The sequence below is a fragment of the Gallus gallus genome, chromosome 4 (assembly GCF_016699485.2).
Source record: "Gallus gallus isolate bGalGal1 chromosome 4, bGalGal1.mat.broiler.GRCg7b, whole genome shotgun sequence".
Classification (NCBI taxonomy): Eukaryota; Metazoa; Chordata; class Aves; order Galliformes; family Phasianidae; genus Gallus; species Gallus gallus.
In genome coordinates this window covers 67221360-67244622 of record NC_052535.1, presented here as the reverse complement: position 1 = coordinate 67244622, position 23263 = coordinate 67221360, and the positions used below count along the sequence as shown (strand labels likewise).

The window sequence follows — 23263 nt, the reverse complement described above, 5'->3', positions numbered from 1 at the left end:
ATTCGGAACAAAAACAAGCAATCTCAATAAAACACTGGGTTCCTCCTCATCTTGAATGTTACTTTAATGAGGCAATAATCTCTGTCTCCTGCATTATAGGAAAAGTTTGCATAAAAAGAAATGCACTGTTCTTTCAATAAAAAAGCAACACATATAGAAAAAGATTTAAAAGTGTAAAGTTGCAGTGGTGCAAATCATAGAAGTCAAGTCACACAAGGGGCTTTTGCATATGATCTTGTGAAATAAATACTGTGGTACCAAGTTTTCAATAGCTAGGTAACTGTATGAGAGCTGTTCTGAAAGTAATGCCTCCTACTTTACTATGTTGACTTACAGTATCAGAGGTGGATGCTGGTTACTGCAGTAGAGGTGGAACCTTCCCACCAATATTCCATTACATTTTGTTGCTGTGTGACAGGTGGCAGCAGAGGGGCAGTCTGATAAAATGGCATCTGACACATGCCAGAGGAGGTGTGTCATTCAATATCTCCTTGTGAAAAAAAGATTGCAGCCATTAATATTCGTGGACATTTGCTGAACATTTGTATAGATCAAACAGTGGGTGAGAGCACAGTGAGGCAGTGGATGTTGCATTTCAGAAGTAGTGACAGTGACATGAAAGACAAGCCATGTTCTGTATAGCCATACAAATTTTTATGGGTGAGGGATACAGGCTCCTGTTCATTGCTAACAAAAATGGATAGCTAATGGGGGGTGACTATGTTGAAAAATAATGTTTTGTAGCTGTGAATTTGCTCTATCAAACAGTGTTATTGTTCTCTTTGTACCTGTTGTAGTTTCCGTGGAAATAAATAGGAAGCAGTACTTTTGGAGTGACCTACGCATGTCCTCAAAAGTTTGAGAAATGCTCTGTTATAGTAATTGCAGACCTTTGCAGACAATTCCAAACATTTTATTCTATGTGCTTTTTATTTCTTTCTTCGCTGAAATCAGATGTGAAACTAAGTGGCTGCAGTACAAAATGACAGAAGAGATGATTATAGGCCCCTACTACTATGTTTGCACAGGATCCAGATCAGAGCTAGCATCATAGAAGTGCAAGGACCCAGAGGAACTGCTTGTAATCAGCTAGATGGGACAAAACCAGTACAATCCATAGCACACTCTTATAAGCATGACCATGATAAGATTTGATAGAAGAAAATGTTGCTACAGCTTTTTCATATACCTAAACTAAGGGAACATCTTTGCCTTTATATACAATAGAAATAATTGCTTTTTTTGTTTGTTTGTTTTCCATGGTTTCATTCTTTATTTTTCATGTCCAATTCATCTCATAAGCTGACTTTTACTGTGAGTTTTAGCTAAAAAAATTGCTCCCCAGTAATAAATCCCTTTTATTTTTTTTACCCTTTCTAATTGTATTATTGTTCACTTGGCAAAGTGTTTATAGAGTTTTCAGAAACAAGTTCTATCTGCAAAAGTATATTTCATTTGGGTTTTACACAGCTCTACTTTTGATACCTTGTCAGCTGCATACATTTGCCAGGGTATGCATTTTTTTCCTGGGCAAATGCTTTCTAAGTGGTATGGGGATATGTTGTGCAATTTTTTTTTTTTTATACAGCTACTTTTTATTATCAATTTTGTCCATTTATCTTGTCTTCTAGTTCAAAATAGTCTTCATTTGGATTATTTCAATATAGGTTTAATTTTTACATATGTGCCCTTCTAAGAAGGAACAAGTAGGGCACATGTTACTGCCATTTCAGTAATAAATAGTATTTTGTATTGTAAGATCACATGTTTACGAGCAGTAAGGTTATTTTATAATTGAAACAGTACTTGCACGGATATTGTTGTAATCATCATTATGCTGTATAATGCAAAACAATTGGTCTCTGCAAGTCTTCCAGCACATGAAGTCAGGGATTTTCAACAAACAAGGCAAGAAGTAATTGTCTCCCACTTCATTCCCAAGCATTTGGAGCAAAGCAAATAAATGAAATAAATCTGATTGGTATCCAATTTCAGAAAAAAAATACTGAATGCTAGTAAAAACACTGCACTGGAACAAACATTGTGTGTCTAGTTTTGTAAGTAAAAGTATGGGTCTGAGAAAAGATGCATGCATTTTAAATAATAATATATCTGAAGCTAGAGCTTACAAATATTTTTACCATAAAATACAGAAAGGGACACGTGATGTTTTTTTCTTTATGCAGACTACATTAATAGCCTTCACTGTCTTATTGCCGTTTAAAATGTTCAAGCACATAGCAATATTATTTAGAACTCAGAGACTATTTATCATTCTCAAGGTCAGATGTTTATCTACAGCCAGCCAGACCTTAATCAGTGCAACTGCTGTGTGACAGTAAACAACTCAGATTGTGAATTGCCGTGAAGAAAACATGAGTTTTCTTGACCATGAATTCTACAAAAGCACTTATGCTTTTGTATAGTAAGTAGTAGTTTTTGTAGTAGCACCCTGCTACTAGTTCCTATTTCTTGTCTATAATTTTTTCTCTTCTCTTACATTTCATGTGTCATTTATCCCATAACAAACTTTTACTAAGATTACAAACTTACAAAAATATACCCTATTTTTCATGAGCATTCATGAACATCCTCATCTGGAGTACTGCATCCAGGCCTGGGGCCCACAGCACAAGAAAGATGCAGATCTCTTGGGACAGGTCCAGAGGGGGGCCACTAAGATGATCAGAGGGCTGGAGCACCTCTCCTATGAAGAAAGGTTGAGGGAACTGTGCTTGTTTAGCTTGGAAAAGAGAAGGCTCCAGGGAGACCTCATTGCGGCTTTCCAGTATTTGAAGGGTGTTTATAAATGGGAAGGGGTATGACCGTTTACATGCGTTGATAGTGATAGAACAAGGGTGAATGGTTTTAAACTGATACAGGGGAGGTTTAGGTTAGATATTAGGAGAAAGTTTTTCACACAGAGGGTGGTGACGCACTGGAGCAGGTTGCCCAAGGAGGTTGTGGATGCCCCATCCCTGGAGGTGTTCAAGACCAGGCTGGATGTGGCTCTGGGCAGCCTGGTCTGGTGGTTGCTGACCCTGCACATAGCAGAGGGGTTGAAACTAGATGATCTTTGAGGTCCTTTTGAACCCAGGCCACTCTATGATTCTATGATTCTCCAATGAAATAATTTCAGTATCTTTGGCCATGGACCTCAGAACTCCAGACAGGGGATCACAAAGGCAACTGAAACTTGAGATACAACTGCCTAAAGAAAATCAATATTTATTCTCATTTCTACTACAAGTGTGTTGTACAGAGTGACTGTTAAGAGACAAAAATATCCTATCAGTCCAACGTCAAGCGTTCATGAATTCAATGACTGCTGACAAAAGAAAAAAAGAAAAATACTGACTCACAAACTTAGCTCAAAACTAACTCAGTTCTCAGCACCTAAAGCATTTGATACTTTGAAACTGTTCTATGTGAAGTATTCATGAAGGAGAGAAAAAAATCAGCAACTAAATTATGAATTATTTTCTCTGTTCTTTTCAAGACCCTACATGATGTGCTTCAGTGCCTCAAAGTTTTCTGTACATTAAATATAAAAAAATGATCAGATTTTAAGATTTAATGAACAAGTCATAAAGAAATTACAAAGGATCTGTTAATGAAGGTTGCCTTAGAAGTATTTTAGGTAGGTAAAGTCTTCCATTGGCTTTTAAATAAGTAGTTCAGTATTTGTCAACATAATCATATCTGTTTTTACTGGTAAGTCATTTTCTTTTGCGTGAGATACACTAAATTCCAAGGAAATTGCTTAATTTGCAAAATTATTTTGGAAGACTATCCAAAAATTTATTTGCTTTAGCATGCCAGCATTTACGTTTCCAATACTTACAGAAAAATATTTTTTCTGTCCTTATATATAAGTAGAAGAAGTATCAGCATTGGATGACAAAGTACTACTACACTTTTCTGGGCATTTGCTATTTGACATTATCTCACCTGTTTTTCACGACTTTCTAACAAAGTACTCTCCCCAGTCTCAGAATTTAAAGTTGTAAAAGACCGTTAAGATCATCAAGTCCAGCTGTTAACCCATCCCCACAGTGCCCACCAACCATGCCCCTCAGTGACACATTTTTTAAAATACCTTCAGGTGACAGTAAGTCCACCACCTCCATGGGCAGCCTGTTTCAATGCCTCACCACTCTTTCTGAGAATATTTTCCTAATATCATACTTGAGCCTCTCCTGGCACTACTATCTATGCAGACATTTGGTTTTACACAGCACAGCCACAATAAGCGTAAACCTTAAGGCTAGATGTAGAGATTATATTTCATTTGGCTATATGAAACTTTCTACTCACAGATTTTCTTCCTTTTGATACTTCCATATGCTGTTTCCTGTAAGTGGATAAATAGCTCATTACTTTTTACAGCATTACGATTAGTTGCACAGGACCTCTGGAAAACATTCAAGACTTATCAATATTTTTCGGTTTTATTCAGATGAAGCTTTACACTTGAGAGCATGAATTTACTCCTGAATGAAATTATGTTAACACTAAAGGAGGTAATAAATATTATTATTATCTCTAAGAAGATGTGACTTCAACCATTTTGGCATCTTCTAGAGGTGTTTCTCCCTTGACTATATTAAAAAAAACAAAGCCCTACACTGCTGCTGACAAACACTTTAAACTTTACCTATATTGGATACTTATAGGTAGCAAGTGTGGACATTGATCATGAATGGATTCAAGGCATAAGCTTCTCTTTTAACTCCAGATACGATTGCTGGTATTAGGAAAAATCACGGTAAGGACAAACTGCTGCATTACAGAAAGGCCCAAATCAAAGTATATCTGTCAAAACCTAAACTGAAGTATATCTAACTTTTGGTAGACTAAGCTTATTAGTAAAGAAGGCATTATTTGAAAAGGGACCTAAAACCAATATCATGGCACCAAATCCATCAGTTCTTACTAGCAAGAATTTATTTCAGATTATTGAAAAAATACACATGCATTTTTTTTTTTAATCTATTATATGGTTAAAAATTTCTTCTAGATAAATATTTTAGATGTTAATAAAATATTAAACCTTTTGTTTAAATTTTGCATATTGTACTATCCATTATTATTATTTCTTAATTATGTTTTAGCACCAGCAAGTAATTAATTTTCATCATACTTTTCTACTTGAAAGATTTCAAGAACCTAAAGGCATTCTGTGGAAGCTTTGAACTTTTATTTCCTTTGTACTTTCCATTTCTCTCCCTGTTCTGCTGGTTCATACTTACTTAATGATATAGCAAAAAGGTCACGAGTGAAAAAGACAGCTCAAGCAGACTGAAAATAATACATTATTGGAGTAAGCAGAATGAAAAGTAAATCTCTACAAATATAGTTCAAAAAGGCAACACACTGCTGTTGGAACAATTTAGTAAATTACTCTGTAGCGACACTGTCGTCAGTAAAGCTTACATCTCATCTTCAAAGCTACTAAACCAAATGTCCTTGGAATTTGAGTTTTGTAAACCATGTGAGTGCAATTTAGTTCTCAAAAGGACTTTCATTACTACACCCTGATGTTTTACAAATTTCCCTATGAATCTCAGACCTCATATGAGAACCTCTCCTCTTGTTCATTATAGGTGTCTTGGAAACAAAAAAAACATTGACTCTTCACAATTAGGATTGTCATTTTTTATATAAACACGTAAAATCATCCAAAGATCTTAAATTTTATGGTCTTCTAAGATGAAAAAGCTACTAGGCTTGTTTCAGAGCATTTCCAAAAAGCCATGACTACATAATATCCAGGTGGAATAACCAGCTTTCTATTGCAACAATTCAACAAAGCACACCTAAAATCTTCCAGAAACAGCTATTTAGTATTAAGGTCTTCCTAAAACACACATGGAAAGCCTTGACAGTTACATACTTCACTACAGATCACTGTTGGTGATATATTTATGGCATTGTAGTCTACTAGCTTAGCTATATTTTGCATGGAATTTAACAACTTTTTAAAAAGCAGTAACATTAATGGCACTGTTATCAAATTTTCCCATTAATTTAAAAAAATTCCAAAGTTTTACTGAAGGCAGTTAGTAAGCAGCAAATATATCTATTGCCAACAGTTTGCATTTCCAGCAACAGTCAAGAAATGACATATGGATAAAAGCAGACAGCTAAAAAAAAGCTAACTTATAAGGGGATAAGTCAACAACAAAAAGGACAATGTTCTAGCAGTTGATAATGAGAGTTTTCCATATTGTGCTGTTGATGGGTTCTTGAAGAGATGCAAACACTAAAGAAGCAAAGGTGAAGAGAAACCCTGGTACTGATAAACGTAAAGAAGAAAACAATAGCAATATCGCCTGGCAGCACTGATCTTGCAAATTTTCTCTCTGAAGAAGGCAGTAGGCTCCTACATAGACAGCAAAATAAGGGTAGGAGGCAGAAAATGAGTAAAAGGACACAGAATATCCTAGGTACAAATATCCAGATGAGTTGCCACTGCTGTGTATGCAGAATACTGTTTTTTGCCTATGAAGAAATAACGTCACGCACAGTCCCTCCTATGAAGATGTAGCATGAATGATTTTGTTCATTTTATTAACCATAAAAAGTTACATTTTCTTGATTTTTGCATCTCCAACCACACATATGAGCCCCAGATGCTGCTCCAGGGCTGTTACAGGAAGGGTAGAATCCTGCTGAGGAATGAACACAAGCAGCAGGAGTGTGGCATTACTCCACAGGGAAGGAAGCAGCAGTCCTGAGCACAAGCAGCCCTCTGTAAAAGACTGCTGCAGCCACTGATGTATCATGTGTGCTTATAAATTAGATCAGCACAGCTGGGATGCATTGAGGAACACAGTATAAGTGCATCTGCATCATGGGATTTGGTTTCAGAACTCTCCGAATTACAGAATAATTTTGAAACAAGAGAGATTACTCCCAAGTAAAAACATGCTGTTCTTTCAACTGCCCATGTTTGCCATTACAGTCACTTACTGTGCCTTCTGGGCTGAAGAAAAAGTCAAGAAATGGTATCATAGCTGTTATACTTCTGCCTATATCATCTGTCGTTGACTTGGGATTTCAGCTCCACAAATTTCACAAACTGATGAGGATGCTGCTGAGTTCTTCTGAACCACTGCACACCGCAGTGTTGGTCATTCCTTCATCTGTGTGTTGCAAGACTGCCTTTCATCCATTTGTTACTTCATTGTCATCTCTGAGATGCATCTCTGCATTTGAAGTGCTGCTGGATCCTACAATTCCTGCAGCATCACTGCCCATCTTTGTTAGGACAACCAAGTCAGAGAAATGGCTGCCCCCATTCTACCACCTGAACATGTTCTTCCTGAACACTGAGAGGAAAAACACCTGAAACAAAGATTCAGATGGGAAAATCATATTGCTGTTCTTAAAGCCACTAAGCCATTTTAACCACACCACAGCGTATCCAAAAATTCTGTGTTTGAAAGCATATCCAGAAGGAGGTGATGAATGAGTGTACCACTAGGCAGATTATTTTATGTGGCTTGCCAGATGCCATCCAAGTTGCCGCTAATCTGTGTTAAGGCCTCTGAGTTTTTTGGAAAAAAAAAAAACAGTCAGGCATACTATAAATTAGTCAAATCACTAACCCCTACTGAAGTAGTTTCTGCTTTTTGACTAGTGAGTAACCAGGTCTTGTCACCTGCATTTCTCATGAGTTTGAGGACTTAAACAAGAGATTATCTCAGTTAAGCTATCATCATCTCCAGTCAAATGATCAGGGTGAATAAATGATGCAGATAGGTGAGAGTAGCTCATAAAGATCTGAGGGGGACCTGCTGACAACATGTGTAGATTTCTCATCCCATAGCAGGTCCTTTCCATAGCCAGACAAGGAAAATCTCAGCAGCAGTTCAACCAGTTTCCACCAATGTCTTTGCTAAATGTATGGCAGTTTATTTCAACATTTCAATTGACACATGGATACTCCTTACACCTTAGCATTGTTTTTCAAGAAAGACACACTGCTGTTGGGCTCAAGGTACATGGGAGTGGCAGTCTCCTAAGAAATGGCCTAGCTGAGGGAAGTAGAAGTACTGTCACTACATTCTGTAAGTCTGTGTTGTATGGATAGGTATTTCATACAGGGAGTATGTTTATAGATATATGATACTACAGTTCTGATGGATAGGGTGAAAGTCAACAGCAGGTAGGTAGACATTAAAAATATATTTGGAAGAGTTTTATCCAGACTTACAGATTTCTCCAGTTACCTCCTGGATAGAACAGGCAGTAGAAGCAGGAAAAAGGTAAGCATACGTATATATATACATGCTGTAGTTTCATATGCTGCGAGCAATCATGCAGCTGTAGTGCTGGCTATAAACAGAATTTCCCTGTGTAGATGTTAGAGCTTTGCTACAAATTGGTTAATCACCAAGTTGCCCAGGCAAAGCAGCCCTGCAGATGGGTCAAGTTCTGTCATCAGTGGCCAAGTTTCTAAGATAGGAGAGACTAAACACGGGGAAGAAACTACTGCAGGAAATCTGTCAACTGCTGTACTAGAAGTTTCAAAGAATCTAGGAGCATAGGATAAAAATTTTAGGAGAAAGTGAAAGAACAAAAGTTGTGGTTATTTCACATAATCTGGTTTAGAGCAACACAAGACTGTCCAGAAGAATTACATTCTTCTGTGCTTATGATTCTGAACCTGGGAATACTTAGGGCAGAGCAGTGCATGCCACCTATCTGAATTTCCACCCTCTTGTTCTTTCAGCTAGGGGACTCTGCCAAAATGTGCTCTGATGAGAGATGTGCACTTGCCAGTCCCATATAGTTTCAGAGCCAGGAGGGATGAGTGGAGCTTAATGCATTCCTCCTTACCAGCTGCTGGCAGGCAGAAGATCGCTGCAGGAATAAGTACACAAAACCAATACTCTTAACAGCAAATCAAGATACCTTCACAGAACCATGTTAGCAGGCTGAAGGATTTGCAACCAAGGTGATGATGCAAGTGTTGCAAAGCAGCGCAAGAAAGGATTCAAAACATAAGACAGAAGTCTTTGCTTCTGCGACAGAAAGCTTCCTTCTCTGCTTTCTGATTTCTGTGTGCACATTTCACATGCTTATAGCTACTTACACCTCTTGGTGAGCTTCAAGGAAGAGGTATTTCTGAAGATGGATGCCTAGGTCCCTCAAGCACATCTTATGTATATGAAATTAGACCATCTGGTCTGAAGCAGCTGCATAATGACCACATCAGTACTTAGTTTTGGTGAGGTGTCTAATTGCATCTTAGGCACGAAATTTCCTGTATCTGTGTCATCAGAGTGAAGTAATTAGAACCTTCCTAAAAATCAGTGTAGAGGGAGTTCTGCAACACAGATTCAATACAAAGCTTCAAAATCAGATGCTGGATGGTTATCATTGAGTGCAACGATAGTAAATTGACCTCAGTGGTCACAGAAATGTGTAAAATGTCACAGAACAATTACTTCTATTGACAGTGCATTTGAATGGGAAGCCTAAGGCTTGAAGAGCAGACGCAGGTGCTCTATGTATTAAACAAATTCTTAAACAAATGGGCATAGATGTAAGAATGCTGGTTACAGCTGGAAAAGAAAATGACTGAGAGCTACTCAGCAAGAAGCAATCCTTGTCAGAACGCAGTTTACTAATTGTTCAAATGCTGCTTGAAACAAGTGTGAAAATAAGTTACAATTGTAACAGCAGAGTAAAGCCACACAGCAGCATGGCAAAGAGTTGAAAAGCACAGACTGCTGCGAGGCAAGTAGTCAGAAGTCAAAAATCTGGGCTGATGTACACATGAGTTACCAGTGAAGTTCTTTCCTAACAGATATTGGTGGATATACATATGCTCCCTCCGTTCTTCTTTTATGTATAAACATTTGCTGAAGATTATGATGAAAGTGTCCAGGAAATTGAAGACAAATAGCTCACTTTAAGAGCAGAAGCTATACTGATTTTACTGGTAGTTGTGTGCCAGTAGCAAGGAATCCTGAAAATTAAAGATTTAAACATGAAAAACCCTCTTATCTTCATTACCATACGTTCCTAAAACAAATGCTACCTATGGTCTTACTAGCAACATCAAAGCTTTTGAAATTTTTGTGAAAGTCTTACATTTTCCAGTTGGCTCAAAGACACAGAGGAAGGCTCTTCAAAACCTCTGGGAATATATTGCAGGCACAGTTATACTAATAAGAAAATGCCTTGCCCTTGTAACAAAAAGCCCAGCGTACATATTATAGCCAAGTACAGGGGGACATACGCAGGTGAACTAATAGGCAAAATTACTGATAGCAGTTTATTTCCGATAACAACAGGAACCTGATTCAACATACTAGATGAGAAAGTTGGAAACCTTTCAAAGAAAAATATGCTTGTTATTTTAAAAGCAGCTATCATTTTAGCATATTATATGGAAATAAAGGCCAGAGGAAAAGATTGTTATTCAAAACCCTCATCTTCTTCTTTTCCACTTACTCAGATAGTCTCTGACAGAGACGTGCGAAAATGTAGATTTTAACCTTTCAGATATCTATTTCGCATTTCACTGACTGTAATATTACACTGTCATATTTCTCTGTGAGGCAGTTGATGATGTTGATGAAACAAATGGCATCTCATGATTACACAGGAAATGCCACTGATTGACCAAGAATTCAATTATAGGCAGCTTAGGGATAAAATCTGAAAGACTGCACAGTGGAGTGTTCTAACACACAATATATATTACGGAAGTAACCAAAAAGTGAGAAGATTTGATCCCAAAGTAGAAGCTTAATTAGCTCTTATATCTTGGAATATAACTCAGTGGCTATCTTAAGCATTTAAAACATGCTTATGTTCAAAAAAAAAAAAAAAAAAAAAAAAGTTCCAAAAGTTCATATTACTACTAAAATTTACAATTTTATTTGATTTAAAAGCAACGTGAGTATGTATTTTAAATGGCTTCCCATTCTACTGTTCTGAAATAACTTTGTCCAACTTAGTCCATAAACAGAATAACAACTCAGAAAATACAGACAAGGTTTGTGGTTGAGAATCAGTGGCTGTGACAGCACCAGTGGTGACTTCTGTTTAAAATAAAATATCATTTCACAGTCAAAAATTATATATTAATACATTTGTACAATTGTCAATCTAAAACTCATGACACGTTGGGGTAAAGCATCCAAAATAACTGATGAGAATTTTGAAATTCTGAATGTAAAAGTGAAAATGGCATAAAGCAGGGCTTAATTAATACTTGTTTTGAATAGCATCTGAAATAAAACTGTGTGAAATTTAAATCTCAAACTACTGCCTATTTATTTTGAAGTGCATCTACTCCACACAAAATTCTGAAGTGGACAGTCTTATCAATTTTCTGCAGAAGAATTACACTGCAGGAATGGTTTAAATTCAGTTTGCACCAAAAGCCCAAGGCAAGCAAAATGTCTAAGTTAGTAGTAAGAATGCCTTTTTGCCACCAGAAGAGATAATGAATCCTATTACTAAAACACAGCAGTATGCCTCATTTTGAAGTTACGTGCGAGTTATAAGTTTAACATTAGCATTTTTAATTTTAATCCTATCTTTAATAGAGCTTCCTAGCAAATTGGTACATTAAAAAAATGTGAAGAGAAAACAGCATGCAACAATCAGGTCTAGATTATATGCTCTCTGGCTCTGAGGGGGCTGGATAACCTAAGTAACCCAAAACCAAACATAATACAAGATATGTGTAAAATGAGACCCTAAGAACACAGAAAGTATGTTACAGGTGGATCACTAACCCTACCAAGGCAGCACCAACAAGCAGCCAAGAGCACACCATGCATACGTATGAAGGTTGCTGCTGAACTTTCTAACTAGTTGACTGAATACCATGCTAATATTATTTTCTATTTACCTGTATGAAAGGTAGAAATTTGAGATTACTGGCATGTTCTTTTCACTAACACACGCTAAATTTAAAAGAGAGTAATCTTTTAAATAATGTGACTAGTATCACTTTTAATATAAATAAACAGATGACTTTTAAAATATTCAAATGTTTAAGAATTCTATGCAGCTAATTTTCTTGAATTTCCATGTTAAAAGCTCAGTAAAAAAGAATGCATTTGTTAACAACCTACTGTTTAAATATTTAAAAATATATTTTAAAGACAGGATAATTTAGTGCCAAGTGTACAATGTAAAGTTATTTCAATGTTAATGTATGTAGCTGTATGGCTACCACAGTCCAGTAGTAGAGCTGGAAAACATAATTAGACCAATACTTTTCTACAGAGAAATATGCTTCTATTATCTCAGTGGGAGATAACCCTGGCCTTTAACTTGAAATAACTCAGCAAGTTACCTTCCTGATAAACAATGCAATATTAATATCACAGCTGGGAGCAGTTCTATGAACACTCACAGCAGGGATCAAATTTGTTGTTCAATTTTTGTTGGAAATATAACATTCCTTTCTAATGGGCATCTTTAGCTTCATGTAAGAGAACAAGTAGAGTTCAAGATATAATTAAAGTAATGTTGTATTAAGTTAAAGGACAAAACAATCCATGCAGCAACAAGTATTAAATCATAAAAAGCATAAATGTTAAAAACTGTTCAAGGCACGTATAATGGCATGATGCAAAATTCTTAGTTTCAATACACTTCTTAGCAATACACAAATAAGCATATAAAAGTTGAAAAAACACTTGGGAAGACGTCTGTGTATGATTCAGTTTACGTTCAGAGTCTAAGTCAAACAGCTCAATATATTATGAGATAACCAACATTTTCTTTAAGACAAAATCATCTTGAAAAGTAAATCAATCATAATCTCAAGTACACAGTTTATTTTTAAAATAGAAGAAACAATTCTGTTCTGAATCAGAAAGAATGAAAAATCAAACAAGGCTATTTATTCCACTTGTGAATATCACCAAATCTAACAGACTATTTCTATATCCTATCTATATCTATATTCTATATAATATATAGATATATTCTATATCTATATTTTTTGATTCACAAGATCAGAGGTTTTCTCTATGGCAATGCATATAATTTTGCAACAGACTGAAATTAAATCCAATGCAGAAGTGCTGTATGCTGGTCTGATCAACTTCCAGACTATTCTAAGTTTCATAACCAAGAAATTCTCTTGGAAAAATATTAAACCGTATGCATACAAGCTTTTCACAGCTAGCAATTTTCCATTAGCAAGTTGTGACAAATGCTGCTAAGTGTTATGCTGTTCTTTCATCCTAAGCCCAGGTTTTTTCATGTTTGCATTCATCACAGCTTTTCTTCCCCTTCCATTAACACCATCTTCACCTTCTATATTCAAGATCAGGGTTTAGTGCACTGGAAAACTAAAACATGAAAAACCAGAAGTTTCCCAAGGAAAAAAATGAACTTTGCAGGAAAAAGAAATTGCCAACTGTTGATTCTGTCTCTGATGTTTATCTCATAACACTTCATTACGATGGTCATGTTTTGGGGACTTCTTAAATAGCATTCAGAGTTTTAAAAAGCACTTTATAGATTGCTTCTAATTTTCAAAGAATGAGATTTTATAGATATAAAGTGCTCAAGAGCTTGTATTCACATGTCCAAACAACCAAAAAGAAAGTTCAGAAATCTCAGTCAGTTGCTCTTATCTACAGTTGCATTTAATTCTACATAAAATAAAGTCACATTAATCAGGACGTCAGCTGTCCTGCCCGTCAGTGTTATCTGCTGATGGTACAAACACACCACAAAAAGCAGACTCTACGTAGGTCCAATGCATTAAAAAAAAACAGAGATTTTGTGTTGTCTTTTATAGAACCCTTTCTCCCAAAATTCTTGCTTAAATCTTACCAACTGTTTAGAATAGATATAATACATAAAAGGTGTTCAAAAGTTATTGCTCTATTCCCTACATTTCAAAAAATGCTTTTTTTCATTGTTATTGTTTTTTAAAATAAAAGTAATGCCAAGAAGTCAGCGATGACTGTCTGTAGAAGCATCTGCAGGGTACAACAAACAAGCCTGGATTGAAAGCAATATGAAGAACTTTCCTGGATAACAAAAAGACCATTGTGAATCTCTATGTTGTGATGTCTGCACTACAGTTGCAACATGGTTGCAAAAAGGCACAGGAGCACATAAACAACAACAACAAAAAAGAACAAAACAAAACAACTAACCAGACAAACAAACAAAAAATATTTGCTAATCCTTTCAGAAAACAAAGTGTTCAGACGAATCAATAAGCTAAAATCAGAATATCATAAAAGAAGAATTTATGTCAGGGGAAATGCAATAGGATGTAACACAATGCTGATTGCTAGACTAATGACAAAAATGTTCTCAGTTGGAGAAAACGAAGGAAGATAAATATATGACTATCTTAGTCTAGTAAACTAATGTCTGTTTGATAACAATTTTGGGAAAAAAATATACCTTTTTCTAAAACATGTCAATGCCAGAATAATGATAAAATCTAGTTGAATGTAGTGTATTCTAATATTTTTTTTCTTTCTTTCTTTTTCCCTCCAGAAAATATGCAGTTAAGAGGATCAGATGCAGAAAAAAAGAGCTACTGGGAAGATCAGAGGAACAGTACCAAGTAACAATACACAACAAAATTATGTTGTTCATGATAACAAACCAACATGCAATAAAAATCCAGTTGTTCCTTACAATAGAACAATAAGGCCTTTTCAAGCCAAAAGCAAATAACAGCATATCACAAAAAGAATAAATTGATTCTTGCTAGAACTAAGCCTGGATATTTTAAAGTGGCTTCTAGCCAACAAAAGTAGTGTCAATGGACAAAGTGGTATGTTTCAAATTGACACAGACATATTAACAGGACTATACAAACATTATTGATTGAAGAAAGGAGCTGGACCTAAGATGGTCCATGTCACTTCCAGGCTTCTGTTTGCTTTTCCTACAAACCAGGAATAACCAGGGCAGCTGAAAGTTGCACAGAGTGCAACAAAGCTACAGATGTCTCAATAGGTTATTTATTATTTTGTCTTCTGCCTTAATATACAGAACATATTGCCAAATGAACATTGAGAGAGCAGATAATTCACCTCACCTGATCTTTAGTGATATATGACCTCTAATCATATTTGGTCTTTGCTGAGATTTGGGTTACTTCATCTTTCTTACAACAGGATGTGTGGTATTATATGTAAAACTTTAGGCGCACTTCTCGGAGTGACTTCTGAGACCTGTGAGAAGGAAGGCTGACTCTGGGAGCAGTGGAAATGCATGTGCTATCACTCAGTTCCCACACAGCCACATCAGGAAGAATCAAGAATCTCTCACTTGAGCAGATGATGGCAAAAGAAGTGTTATCAATTGTATTTTAGCTCACAAAAATGAAATTATTACTACACTCTATTATTTACATATGTTTTAAGCTACATAAACATGCATCAGACTGCAACCACTTTCCCATTGAATATTAGCTGGATCTAATCCTTCATACTCTTCCACAGCAGAATTGCTTAAGTATGACAAATCTGTAAGTTTTGTGCCCACATCTGTCCCAGAGGTACTGCTTCTCAAATAACAAAATATTGATGTAATGTGTCCTCATGCTGCAAAGCAGGCAAGATATTTTGGCAATTTTGAAACACAAAAGCATGGGACATAATACTTCAGTAAAAGAAACAGATTCTGTAATAAGACAAAGCTAAGTGTTGCAGCTATCTTCCCTCAGCTCTTCTGTCATATAAATATAGTAGATCAATAAAAGTTTCATGACAATTAGAAGCTAAATTCTCTATGCAGCTCGCACTGAACATCTCTGCCTTCACACACACATCAGGCTGACTGCTGCTTACATTGCCAGTTTGAGTCAGAATCTAGAGAAATGCAAAGCATAACCCATGGTGTCAAACAGATCTGTTCAGACCATACCACAGAACCACAGAATCAAGTCAAATTTTGCAAATGTTCTGTGTATGCAAACTAATAAGCAGGTCTTTCTTTTTTTCCTTTTTCTTTTCAGATGTTCAATTTCCAGTTGATACAAAATCTTCTTTTCAAATTCTTATAGGTCCTGAAAATCTCTTGTAAGCTGGAAGAATGAGGGAGGTAAATTTTCTAATTTCCTTTGACAAAAATAATAACAATAATTAGAAACAAATTCCACCCTTCAGCCAGGAAAAGAAGAAATTCAGCAAACTCCTTCTAGAGACTTTTTTTTGGCAAATACTTCAATAAAAAATCAACAGTCCTGCCACTCCTCGAGGATTAAGAAATGCAAACAGAAAAGAGGAACATTATATGATTTACAAACGGCTGGAAAAAAGTGATATAACTTGGAAATATCATGGGAAAATCAGAATTTATTCTTCATTGTGTCAAACAAAAATACAAAGATGTTCTGAATGATTTTCATTTGATTTCTCTGATTGCTTAAATAAAAGGTATGGATTGCAGGTTTTAGCACGGATGTTCTAATTTAGAAGATTTAATTCAACTGATACATTAAGTGTCAAATAGTAGAGTGAGTACATTAAGAACACCAATGACAAAATATGAGGTATGTCCACAAAGTCCAAATATCCACATGAACACATGACATTCTGAGTTTTGTACTACTGGTTGATTAAACTGCATTTAGCCACTTAGAAAAGTGCTAAAAACCCTCTCAACTGCATTTGTCCTTGACCTCATTTTCCTGTGTCTGCTCTTCTTACAGAAGCACCTCGATCTTCCTTCCTGCTGTGACCACCTTGGTTTTCCAAAGGAAGAGCCATGCTAGCCCAGGCTGCCCACGCTGGGTGTCCCCATCAGCCTGGTTGAGACTGGGGCAGCATTCCAGGCTGATGGCTGTTAGCACCGCAGTGCTGAAATAAGAGAAAGAGTAATTTTAATAGTGATACCAAAGATCCTTGGGACCAGCAAATTGGATATTTAAATTAAAATGCCAGTTCTGTTTTTGCCTCCTGTACTTACACAGCACTGTGATCGTTCTCGATAAATATCCCATGTCTTTTGTGGCTGACTTCTTAAGACATGGCACGATTGAATATGATCCTTTTCTTCCCCTCAAGCAATTCCTCTTGAATTTTAATGCTTTGTGATTCTCTTGCTATCTCGGTAGGAAATATTGTTTTCCATAAACACTCAGCTAATATTAAGTTTCACGAAGTTAAAATGACAGTGAGGCAATGCTAAAGTTGCGCACCTAAAGCTGGAAAATTAAGTTCACAGAATATAGAGAATAAAAATAAAGAAAGGACATTAATTTTTAGGATAGCTATTTTCTATGTTTTCTTAATAGAGTAATGTTCCAAGTGGATAAAATCAGCCATTTCCCCTTTAATTTCTTAGGGACATCTTCAAAGAAGAAAATTCATTACATAATTGCATAATAATATTAGCACATTAATTATTTTATTTCAACTTTCTAAATTATTGTCTCTGACTGAATAAGGCATAAATCTGCCTCATCACCTTTGCTGCTACTCTTTCATATGAATTGTGGAGAATCTCTGAAGTGAGGGTGAAAGTTAAGAACTGCTACAAACAAAAACAGGAAGAAAAACGTAGACTCTAATGTCTTAGAAGGTTTCAGCTTTTGTGCGTGCGTGTCTATGTTAAGAAATAAAAATGCACAAGGCTGTACTTCTGTGCTATAAGGCTAGCCACAGCTTGGCTTTTCATCTGGACTGAAGACTAGAATCTACAGCAGAAAACAAAAGTAGAGAGTGGAAACACATAACAGCAAGATTATGTATTTCAGCCTCTTTTTTAAAATACAGATGGAAAGAAAAAAAAAATAAGAAAGTATGACAAAGAAAATACAAACTTTTTATCTCTATTGTCACCCAAGAAACTTATACTGCTGTGGAACAGAATGTGTCTACAGGAAGTAACAGTTAAAGATTGGAAGTAGAAAAATCAGCTGGGTCTGCGTGTCCAGCAGGATGGAGGTGAGAAGACAAAGACTGATGTCTTTTAAAGATTTTAACTTCGTTATAAATTGATAAATCATTAAATAAGATAGACCAGACTGTTTGTTAAAAATCCTTGAGTAAAAAGTCTTCAGTTGCTCGTAGAACTCCTTCCATTAAGAAGCAACTGTATAAGCCTAAAAGACACTTTCAAATTAAGCAAAGATGCAAATTAAGAAACAAACACAACTCTTAAAGGTATCAAAAGAAACAGAACAAAAAGAGCAAGAACAAAATACAGAGATAGAAAAACTTATAGTAGCAGAAAAAACAATTAAAAATGCATGCAGAAATTGAAACTGAGAAAGGTATAAGAAAGATGATGTCACAGTCAAAAGAACAATAAACTTATTTATAAGCTTCTTAAAAGGATGATAATGGGAAACAGAAAAATATTTTATGGTTTCATGTAAGAAGGAGAAAGGCAGAAACCAGGAGGACAACAGGAGTGTGTAAGGAATGTTTTGTGGGAGTACCTATAACAAGAAAAGCTATTCAAACCTAAATTTATGACAGGATGTTTTTCCCAATTCCAATGAGTCAGAAGGATATATCCCAGATGATGTTTAGAGTAATTCAAGTGTAATCTGCAAAATTTGACTGGTAAGTGATTGGACAGCATACAAGCTGTAATAAGGAATGCTGACGTGAATTCAGGAACAGCAGTAATTCCATACGGAGGTGACATTTCAGAACCAGGAGGAGGCAAGCAAAATACTGAGGAGAAAAGCAGTAGTAAAAACCTATAAATATCTTGAATGTTTTCTTCATGAATGCCAGACTATCAAAACTGTATAGGCTCAATATTTTGCTTTGTTTAACAAAAACACAGCTACAGTAAACCCAAGAAAACAGTCTGGAAGAGCACATTAACTTATCGAGGGAATAAAAGTAGGACTAAGTGTGAAAAATCTAACAAATAAGCATAATCCTTATGCTTTCAAAGCCTGATTCTTGAAAGCAAACCTACTGTTAAATCATGGATACAAATAAAGACCAGTCATCTGGGTGGTTTGAAGAATCCTGGCATTTGTTTGTTCTTCAGATCTAATCAGAACTGCCATGCGAGCAAGATAAAAATCTGCTATTAGAGCAAGTTGCTCATGGCTTGCCTGAACAAAAAGTGGGTTTCTGCTGCTTCTCCAATGTACTGGACATGGCTGTTAAAAAAAAAAAAAAAAAAAAAAGTGAAAATGGCTACAGATTTATTGATGAGATAATCAGATTTTAATGAGACTATTTTTTTTAAATATAGATGTCATGCTTCCTTACAACTTACTTTAAAAGTTAACTTATCTTTCTCCTTTTTAGTTGGATTTTGACCTGCAGACTACACAGATTGGTTGGAGGAGTATCTGAAAATGCAACTATGTTAATATTAAAGAGATTCTAGCTATGTGGGATCCAGAGGGACCCCGTGTCTCCGGATGCTACGTATCATCCAGTCCGTGAAACTGTGTGCTCCTAGAAGAAAACAAAAGGAAGACTGAAACTCCACAAGGAGTTCACCCTCTCTCTTCCTGAAGATTTATATCAAAGGGAAAATCCACAAAATGTCTGGGAAAGAAAACAAAACTAAGTCAAAATATGAAAAAACAGCAATAACAACAAAATACAGCAACAAACCTCCCCACGTTTAAACTTCTGCATAATACTCTTCATATATAAAAATAAGTTTTTATAATTACTGATTTTATAGATACTGCATAGCACTATTCATATAGGTAAATACTGATTTTATAGATACTGATTTTAGAGACAATGTTATTTATTTGTTTATATATTTGAGGTACCTCAGACCCTTTTCCTCTAAGTGCTCTGGGCCATATCTGCTCTTGATGTGAAGAAGTCTAAGTGGAAAAGCACTTTGTCTCAGATTTCACTGCCTGTAAGGCTTCCCACACCTCTTTTGTCCTTTAACTTCTAGGCAGGGGTCAGGAGAATAAACTCCCTTCCACTGTACAAGAGGAACAAGTCTAAGATGGCCTCATGTGGCTGAATGTGTACAAGTCTATGGGGCTGGGTGATATTCATTCCTGGGTCCTGAGGGAGCTGGCTGATGCAGTTGCCAAGCCAATCTCCATTGTATCTGAAAAGTCATGGTTGTAAGGCGAAGTCATTGGTGACTGGAAAAAAAGGAAGCATCACTCCCATTTTCAAGAAAGGGAGAAAGGAAGACCCAAGAAACTACAAGTCAGTGAGCCTCTCGTCTCTTCCTGAGAAGATGATGGAACAGATTCTCCTGATTGAGATGCTAAGGCAAGACAAGGTGGTGATCAGAGACAGGCAGTATGGCTTCTCCAAGGGCAAACTGTGCCTTGCCACTCTGGTAGCCTTCTATCATGGAGCAACAGCATCAGTGGACAAAGGTAGAGCAGTTGATGTCATCTGGACTTGTACAAGGCCTTTGATATGGTCACATATCACAATCTTATCTCTAAATTGGAAAGATATGATTTTACAGGCTGGACTATTTTCTGGATAAAGAACTAATTGGATGGTCAGAGGGCTGTGATCAACAGCTCTAAGTGCAGGTGTTGAATGGTGGCAATTTCTACCTCCCACATAATTGCCACAAGCTTTAGGCTCACTCTAGCACAACGTTCCAGATAAATTAGAACTTTGCACCATTTGTTGCTTCCCCTAACTAACAAGGAATTGCTTAAGTGGTACTTTCAAATAAAATTTGCATTGCATTTTTATGGCTAGCCAGCTGCATCTTCACCTCTGGCAGAATTATGAAATAAATTATAGCAAGATGATCACTCCCTGTGATATGCAAAAAAAATGATAGCAAATTACGGCAACCTATTTTTCTAAAAGATTTACTTTCTGTGGACATCATGGTAGAAGACAGGTAAATATTCCTTTGGCTTTCCTTTCAGCAGAATTGATGAATTTCCAGTTATTGTGGCAGACCTAGTAAAAATCAGTGTGAGAAAAATCTGTTTTCCTGCATTTCAATTTGTTTTTATTCAGCTCATTCAGTAGGGATGCAGCAATAAATAAATAAATAAATAAATAAATAAATAAAGCTGAATAAATAAGGCAGAAGCTACATGCATTGAGGTCCCAGAAGACACTGATTTTAGTCAAATTTTCTTGAAGTAAATATTCTTGGCAGTATTCTTCCTATCCTCAGGCAAAAGCTTTCCCAATTTTAAAATGCTTACCTCCAGTGAGCAAGATAAAGGTAGTACAGCAAATTTATCTCCTGTAAGTATAAATTTGAATGAAACTTGAAACAATTACCTTATTTTTGAGCAAACCCCTTTTGTGAAAAGAAATTTACATAGGGAGATTTAGTTCTTTGGTAACAATTGACTTTCTGATACAATTTTTCAAGCTCACTTATATCTCCTTTTGTTCAATCCTTTTTCATACAATCAATTATTCCTACATCAGATCTATTTTTTCTTTTGACTGCTACTTGTCTATTTATTTATTATTTAATCAGCCCAAATAATGCATGTGAATTTTTAACTGCAGAGGCCATTCATATATGCCGCTTTTCAAGTTTCTACATCCACCTTATGCAGGATTAGGTGGAGGTTTTCTTGCACGGCAGTGAAAGACAGGATTGAAAATATGAACACTAGAGGTTCAAAAAATGAATGACAAAGGGTTATGGATTTTTTGTTTGTTTTATGGATTTTAACACACTTTTAACTCCCTCATCCATAAATTTCAAATGCTGTATCTTAATTTCAAGTTAAATTTCAACTTCAAGCTTCCAGTTTTTGAGTTTCATGTCTCACTATCACATTTATGCTCCCAGGCCCAAATGTTTCTAACAATGAATATTCTTTGCCATCACAGTTTTGCAGACCTTTCAGTTAGTCAAAAGGCTTCAAGCTAGCAAATCTCCAGTTTTCCACCTAACACAGACTCCAGGAGTGCATCCCCACCCATGGGAGTGTGTAGATGCCCTGGCTGCTCATCGGCCCCAGCACAACAATACATAGAAGCCTCCTGTCATCTCCCCCTGTTCTCCACCTCCCCCACCTCTCCAGCTCCCATTTTTCTTGGAGAGAGAAAGGAGCTGTTTTCCTTTCACTACACTTCTCAGTGTAGACAACATATGGCTCAAAACTGTGAGGCAATCTGCTCTGAGTCTGGATGCACCCTCAATAAAGTGCTTCATATTAAGTTTATAGATTTAATTCTCTGGGGAGGGCACAGAAAGAGAGAGACCTAGTTCATCTCACCTACAGCCAATGTAAGCCTGGTTCAATCGGCTTGAATGGATTTTCTCTTATACAAAGGAAGAGGGAAAATGATTTGTATCTGTCTTTGCACATCCATATGTGACTGATCATAATCCATCCTCCTGTCTGTAATTCTTTCATGTTTCTTTATGCATACATAGCCGAAACAGAAGGATTTCTTCCCCCTTGGACAAATTAAATCAATTCCCGTTTTGTGCTAGTGCTAATGCACTGCCACCTAGCGTGGAAAATCAATATTACAAATGCAGGGAAAAAAAAAAACCAAACGGAACAAACAAACAAAAAAAAAACACAAAATCAGAGGTTTTGCAACATGGCAGATGAAATGTATCAGACCCTCTTGAAATATTTCCAACACCTACACATAACATTCGTGTCACAACATTAGTTATTCTTCTGAAACACAATACAAATGAGCTCTTCTTTATGTAGAAAACTTCTTGACCTGATAGACTGCAGTGGCTTCCACTAGAATACCATGACAGGTCAGAAAAATCTCATCAGAGCCCTCAGTCCATGTAGCTTCATTTGCAGTAACTTCCTAAAACTGACAGTATTTAGCAGCAGGAACCTTGTGGTAGAAAAGAACTTTGTAACTAGATCAAACTTGATATCAAATTTATTATGTCAAGGCTTTATTCTCTAACTAAAAGTATCGCACACTATCAGATGGACTAGAGGACCAGATATCAGGAACTCTGAGTTTTGCCTCTGCATCTACATTACCTGAAGATCTTATTTCTTTCAAGATTACTCTCCATACAGCCCAAATTTTCTGCTGTTTTTCACCCTGTGCAATTATCTGCAGTGTCGTTCAACAGGCACACAAAGAACACATATCTTATGCCTGGACAAATTTTGTACTAATGAGGCTGCACATAAATGATGCAAGGCAGTGGAACTAGCATATTATTTTACGAAAGTTGCAGATTGGCTATAAGGATCATAAAAACCTTCCTATTTCTACAGTTTGCTGTAACCTCTGTATTACCACTGTGCTAATCAAGTAGTTCAATTACTCAAGTAAGACTATAACCTACTTTTTTTCCTGGAACTATACCATGACAGTATGGTTGAGCTGATCCAATTATTCCATATCAT

The 23263-nt window shown here is 36.2% G+C and overlaps 1 protein-coding gene across 3 annotated transcripts in view; it reads right to left on the bottom strand.

The window, feature by feature from the left end:
* KCTD8 (potassium channel tetramerization domain containing 8) overlaps window positions 1-23263 on the bottom strand; it is an 84919-nt gene that overhangs the window by 47016 nt on the left and 14640 nt on the right. Inside the window, exon 2 of one of the 3 annotated variants that reach the window (XM_025150108.3) lies at window positions 16693-16823. The exons of the other annotated variants lie outside the window; for them this stretch is intronic. Coding sequence (XP_025005876.1) covers window positions 16810-16823 — 14 coding nt within the window. The 3' untranslated portion in view covers window positions 16693-16809. Of the gene's footprint in view, window positions 1-16692; window positions 16824-23263 lie in introns of those variants that run through there. 3 annotated transcript variants of the gene reach the window in all.